Here is a 6,585-nt window from a genome sequence, read left to right as displayed (position 1 = left end):
AGCGAACTTGAAGTTGATCCGATTAACCCCCTAGGAGGAGTTCGTTAAAGTGCGACACATGAAAACGTCCAAAAATACACCAAAACGCCACTAATTAGTCAAAATGGCTGACTTCCTGTTTGGTTTCGGACGTGGCGCCGAGAGACTTTTTTGTGAGTCCGGACACAATACAGATGTGTACCGATTTTTGTACTTGTGGGTGAAACCGTCTAGTGGGGCTGTTGCGTTGAAATTTTGTAGGGGGCGCTGTTGCGCAATTAGGCCCCGCCCACTTTTTTTTTTTTTTAAATACGTAATTTTTCGCCACTTGTGATGTGCTTGCAAAGTTGCGCAACTTTTGGAGTACGTTTTGCGCCTCAAAAACGCGATTCTTTAGGGGGAAGAATAATAATAATCTTTGCAATTACAATAGGGTCCTCACACTGTGTGTGCTCGGGCCCTAATAATCTTTGCAATTACAATAGGGTCCTCACACTGTGTGCTCGGGCCCTAATAATCTTTGCAAATACAATAGGGTCCTCACACTGTGTGTGCTCGGGCCCTAATTAACCACTTAAGCCCTATTCAAATATATTTTGGAAAATTATTATATTTTAAAACAGAAATGCGTTGATATTAGAAGAAGCATGTACTAGTATTTCTAAAAGCAAGTACTCCAGCACTTTCAGAACTTTATTGCTACATCAAAGGTTACAGGTTAAGTGGGTGAAATTCATTTTTGTGAAAGCTCATCGTCAAAAGAAAGGGGGGGGGGGGGGTTAACTACTGGGGGTGAGTTGTCCACCACATATTGTAAAAGAGTGGGCAAAATTAAGTTTGCCAACATTGGCACAGGGGAGGGTGATCAGATCACTGGTACACTGGCATAAGTTGGAACTGGAAATACAATATTCTTGAAAGAAAAATAGTCAATTAAACAAAGTTCCCTCACATATACACAAATTACATCCTGCATATTATTCTACATTTATTCAAACTCTGACTTGGGACGGAGTCTGTGAGATAGGTGGGATTATTCTAATCCTGATGTGATAGAAAAAATATAAAAAAGGATGTTATATAAGGTTGTTATGAATATGTACAATCAAAATCAAGTTTCAAGTAAACCTAATGTCGAAAGGGCTTTGTGACTATCAAGAAAATAAAAACATCTCACTAGACAGAAACAGTTCCTCTGTCTCTAGTGACAATAACGTAAAATAACAGCAGATGTATAATATACAACATAAATGACATGTTGATCATTATTCACAGGTCACAGCACCCATCCAGGCAGTTCACTAGAGCAGGTGTTAGAGTCCAGCATTCACAGCCATAGGAGAACAGACTCTACAGTCACTGAGCACTGAGATAGAAATGTCAGGGAAGGTTGGACTTCCACACATTAGTCCTTGCAATTTATAGCTCTTCATGCAAGCACTTTCCTTGTTGTAAGGTCTGTTGAATCGACCCGAACCCAGGTCCTTAAAGTCATTTCTTGTCTTGTTTTGTCAAGTGTGTCTGTCTCGTGTGTTGTTGTTAATACCTATTCATTTCATATATACATTTTTCATCTGCCCCATTTGCCTGTTTGTTGTTTAAACTTGAATCAGGGCATATGATCTTTAAATGTCATTCCACTGAATGGTACCTCAAATGCCATCATAGCTTGTTACTTATATTGCCTTTTTATTTCTCTCGTTTTGTTTTGTTTTTGCCCTATTGCTACACTGTCACCTTTGGCATTTAGACTTTGGCATAAAAATAAAGCTGAGTTTCTGCTTCTGCCTTCATTTTATTTTTCAATTCAATTCCTTGAGTTTTGGATATGTGTTGAGAATCTCAGGTTTTTTTAGAAGTTTTAGGAACTGAGATGAAGTTCCCTCTCCTTTATTAATGATTATATCAATAAGTTTAATGCAAGCATCTTCTGGACTTTTCATCAGTATTGTATAAACTCTAGTATCAATAATTTCATCAGCATGTGCATGCTGAAGAATGTAGCTGAGATCTGAGTTGAGCCCCTCGAGAAGTTTCACCTTGTTGGTGACCAATATCTTTACAGACGAGCCCTATAGAAATGAAATATAAACAGGTATTTTTTCAATATGCAGCAATTGTAACTTATTGTAACTTATTGTATGTTATTTTGAGTAACCAGTAAACCTACAGTACCTGTAGAGTATGTGCATGAGTGGACGCCATGGTCTGCTCTGGATGAGGCACATCTGTCAAGCAAAGAATTAATTTAATTGGAATGGGGAAATACTTGTAAGCGCCACAAACACAAATTTCAACGTTGAAGCCCCCATAATTTTCACTTAAATGTATTGGAGACTTAAACCCATGGGGTCCCATGCAGCTGTGTGTGCGTGCGTGTGTGCATGCGTGTGCATATTTTTCTACGCCAATCCAAAGGAAGATTACCATTAGAATTTTGCTGATGGAATCATGACCATGCAGGTAGGTAATGTGTTCGTAGCCCAATCAGGGAACAGCATTTCTGGCAACTTCATCATTAATGTGATGTCACTGGCATCGCCAGTGGTGATGCCAGTTGTGAGCGCACCTCATGGCGTGCTCAGTGGAGCAATGGTGATTCAATGTTTGGGGGGTCGCGAACGTCGCTCAACGCTACTATACAGGTCTATTGATATGCATATAGGCTCCTTTCTTTGTTAAAACAGTTGTCGAGGTGTGAATTTAGAGGGTGCGAGACCCCGGCCCAGAAAAGATATGGGTCGTCGAGGGCGTGCGACCCAAGAGTACGGCAACACTGCTCTGTACTGGTGCACAACTAGGCCATACATGGCCTTCTTGTGCACAAGTTGGCACCTCGACAGAGTGCAGTTCTAGTTATTATTATGTTCATGATAATAAAATATAATTGATCACACTTACTGCTTTGGCTCAAAGCGGGCTCAGAGCAAACACGTAGTAGTTGTTGTTTGCTTGGCTTTTTCTCTGTGGTACCCCCCACCAACTCATCTGACACGAGAACAAAAAATAGGCATTTCAAAAATACATTGCAAAGTTACAACCATAACCAGAACAAATAAACACAGACATTCAAGTAGATAGGTGAATGTGTACATACGTAGTTGAATGTTTGTAGACCACGTAGGCCTAGTAACACCAGTACCACTCATTTCAAGGTAAAATGTGAAGGGAGGTGGCTGCTCATAGGAAGCTTCAAAGAATCCTTTTTCCACAACTGGTACCAGGGTGAAAATCAAGTGCTGTACAGACACACACAATTATAATGAATTTGCATCACACATTCATAAAGAATATATCATATGAATAGGTACAGTACACCACTCTATAGAGCTGCCATAATATGGTAAGCTGAGTGAAGACATACACACCTCAGGGTGAATTGTCCCTCTTGGCTCACTCGTCAGACGGTATTCCCTCTCTAACAGTAGACAGAGGGAATTCTTGTGAAGCCTTCTGTAATGCCCCTTCTTCTCCATCTCCTCCTCTATTTCCTGACACACACAACAACATAGGTTGATGACAAAAGAGAGGAGGAGGGGAAAAAAACAGTCAGTTCCTTAAAATGGAAAGTTATCAATATTGAAGACCATGTTAAATAAAGGTTTCACAAAATGAAAACACAATGTGTTTCGACTAGACATTATTCATAGCAGGTTTTTTTTCTTCATTTTCTTTTTTTTGCAAAATATTGATCACTATGACCAGTAAAACACAAAATACTTTAAGCCTGGAATCATCATTTATTCAAGGAAAATAACCAACACAGTTAAGTCAAAACCTAACCTAACTGTGTGGAGAGATAATAGAGGTCAAAGAACTGTGGCTTTACAGAATATAATCAGCTTTTTTTTTTTTTTTTTTACAATTAAGATTTTTCAGGGGAGCTCCTTTGCACTGACTTGATTGCATGAAAAAATATTGTTTGTGATAATGTTTCACATGATTATTATTGCACAAAACACCCTTATTTTTGGCGCATGCAGTGCCAAACTGGAAGCACACATGTATGCAATCTTTCTGTCTCCATCTTGGTGGCCTCCTTACTTGGATATGTGATTGTGATGATCTGCAGTTGAGGGCGAGGTAGATGCGGAAAGTGTGATTGTCGACACTACTCGATAGATCCTCGTAGACCAGCACTGCTCCATGGTGTTGTTCCACCAGCTGTGTGTCACGGGGGATGGAACCCACAGGTGACAGGGAGGACGCTGATGAATTTCGATGACTGCCAGAGGACTTGACTCTATCAGTGATGGGACGCTTGCCAGTGATGTGTAGGACACCAAATACCCTCTCATTTTCGGGACCTGGGTGAAGACAATGGAAGGAAGGATGGATTCGAGACAGTTTTATAGAGATAACAAACAAAATGCGTGGCATCCCAAAAATAAAAGGCTGAACTCAGACAATAGTGTAACAAAGTTTAGTAAGTTGTTTGGATTCACTGTATTGTAAAATATTGCACATTAGATATTTAGTTGGTGTACAGTCAATAATCAATATCTTATTATCAAATGGGTCCAGAGCCAGAATATATTCTCACCAGCCAGGCGCAGGGAGCGGGGAAGCTGGATGGACGTGAGGGCAGATGCTTCCTTGTCAACTGTGTGCACGTTGAATATGGGCCCAGAATAACGCACCAGAACTGACTCCTTTGCCTGAAATATCAAGCCTGTTTCCTCACACTCAAATGTCCCCTCTCCTTTCAGCTGAGCCCTGAACACGCACGCACGCACGCACGCACGCACGCACGCACACACGCACACACACACACACACACACACACACACACACACACACACACACACACACACGCACACACACACACACACACACCGTGTCTCACAAGGAATAAGAATAAAATGAAACTACAGATGGGCATTTTATGTCAAAGTGATGTCCAGACTCACTGAAAGCGTCCTCTGGAAAGTTTCTCAGGAGTGATCTTCTCAATGTCTTCACTCTATCAAGCAAAAAAACACAGTAGATAATTTAAGATCACCTATACAAACAATAATCAAAGAGCATATTTGCAGAGCACAATTTAAGGAAAACATGTAATTATAATCAAAACATCATGGCAAAACGCTAAAGTAATTTAAGAGGACATATAGCTCATTGGTCTTCTATGTCTGTTGTGGTGAAAATAAATATATTAAATCGGTGTTCTTACAATGCTTGAGTATGTTGGAGACATGACATGAGTAAATATATAAAATAAATCTCTGTTATTACAAAATATTGATCTCTCATACTCACCACACCAGAATCCGCCACACTAGAAACTTCACTCATGGAGTCATAGTCTGAAGAGGGCGCATCTATATCAGGTTCAGGAAGTGTCTTCAGCCAATCAGCAACCTTCCTGTCATCACTCCCTGGAACAGCAAACAACAGACAGTGAGACATTTACAATGATATTAACACAACCCATTAGTATGCTATTATAATCAATAACAATCATATTCAAATAATATTATATATATATATATATATATATATATATATAATTTTAATATTACATTTTGCAATTAGTATACAGTTTATATGCACTGTTAAAGGAGGAATCTTTCATGTCTAAGTCACAATTTCAAGGTTAAACATTAACCACATTTCAGACTTTATCTGAATAAGTCACTGCAAAGTCACACTGAAATCCGATACTCACTAGGCAGTGTTTCAAACAGTGTTGTCTGCATGGTCTCATGTCCCACTTTGACAGACCTGTCTTCTCTTGAGTCTGAAGGTTCAAAGTGTCCTCTGTTCATCGTCACCATGTCTTCAATTTTCTCCATCAACTCTGTCACTTCTGAAATGTCCCACTTGACACCATCAAGAACATGGTACCTGTAGCCACATTTCTCCAGGAGCCACCTCAGAGGTTCTCCTTCAGACTCGATGTACTCCTCAACACGTCTCCCTCCCAGCCACCATCCCTCTGTGAACAGAACTTGAGCGTCTCTCCAGACTCTGTCCCCCAGCAGCTCCATGAGTTCCTCCACTGATCTCCTGTCAGCATCAGAAAAACTGGACATAACAGAAACAGGCAACAGGACAGCATGGGGTTCAGGAGAACACAGAGTCACACCGTGAAGAAGGACCTCTTTGATCTTCTGTGATGGAGGTGTAGTCGACCAGTCTGGACAGATCACCACACTCACATTTTTGTCAGCAACTCGTCTCTGTTGTCTGACACATTCTGTCAGTTTAGTCTGGGCCTCCTGGAAAATGATGTTTACTGTATGTTAGTCATAATTATAAAAATCACACCCAATGTGAAGTGAGAGGTGGTCGTGCTTGCATAACGTCTTCAAACTAGGATATAGGTCTAGGATGTAATTGGTGATGTAATTACAGGCTACACACACACACACACACACTGCTATGGCAAAACGCTGAGGAAAAAGTGGCTACAGACACACGCACAGCCACTCTGTGGAGCGGTTTACCACCGCTCAAAAAACCTTCATTAATTAATGGGCATATTGAGTTCAGTTATTGTCACTATTCTTTAGTCAGACCTTTTTGAAATCTTTCATACTTTTTTGAAATACTAGACCAGCCTACTCAGGAACAATGCAAGTTGGTAATTCATTCCCCATCCGG

At 40.4% G+C, this 6,585-nt stretch overlaps 1 protein-coding gene across 1 annotated transcript; it reads right to left on the bottom strand.

The window, feature by feature from the left end:
- Positions 1–1,636: 1,636 nt before the first annotated feature.
- Positions 1,637–5,781, bottom strand: LOC308303359 (uncharacterized protein). The gene is made up of 10 exons (XM_080747713.1): positions 5,648–5,781; positions 5,239–5,357; positions 4,890–4,942; positions 4,523–4,695; positions 4,024–4,286; positions 3,348–3,470; positions 3,077–3,218; positions 2,881–2,967; positions 2,155–2,207; positions 1,637–2,051 (listed from the first exon to the last, which is right to left on the bottom strand). The coding sequence occupies exons 1-10, from the start codon at positions 5,772–5,774 to the stop codon at positions 1,782–1,784; spliced, it is 1,410 nt and encodes a 469-aa protein (XP_080603839.1). The 5' UTR covers positions 5,775–5,781; the 3' UTR covers positions 1,637–1,781.
- Between the last annotated feature and the right edge of the window lie 804 nt (positions 5,782–6,585).

This window comes from Nannobrachium achirus (genome assembly GCF_963921795.1).
Source record: "Nannobrachium achirus genome assembly, chromosome: 18".
In the NCBI taxonomy this organism is placed as follows: domain Eukaryota; kingdom Metazoa; phylum Chordata; class Actinopteri; order Myctophiformes; family Myctophidae; genus Nannobrachium; species Nannobrachium achirus.
This window is presented reverse-complemented; position numbering and strand designations above follow the sequence as displayed.

Bases quoted from the DNA above. Each gene is read 5' to 3' on its own strand.
- LOC308303359 (XM_080747713.1), bottom strand. From the start codon at position 5,774: ATGGAGAAAATTGAAGACATGGTGACGATGAACAGAGGACACTTTGAA. The intron at 5,358-5,647 runs GTGAGTATCGGA...TTGCTGTTCCAG, and splicing joins ACTGTTTGAAACACTGCCTA to GGAGTGATGACAGGAAGGTT. The intron at 2,968-3,076 runs GTATGTACACAT...TTCTCGTGTCAG, and splicing joins GTCTACAAACATTCAACTAC to ATGAGTTGGTGGGGGGTACC.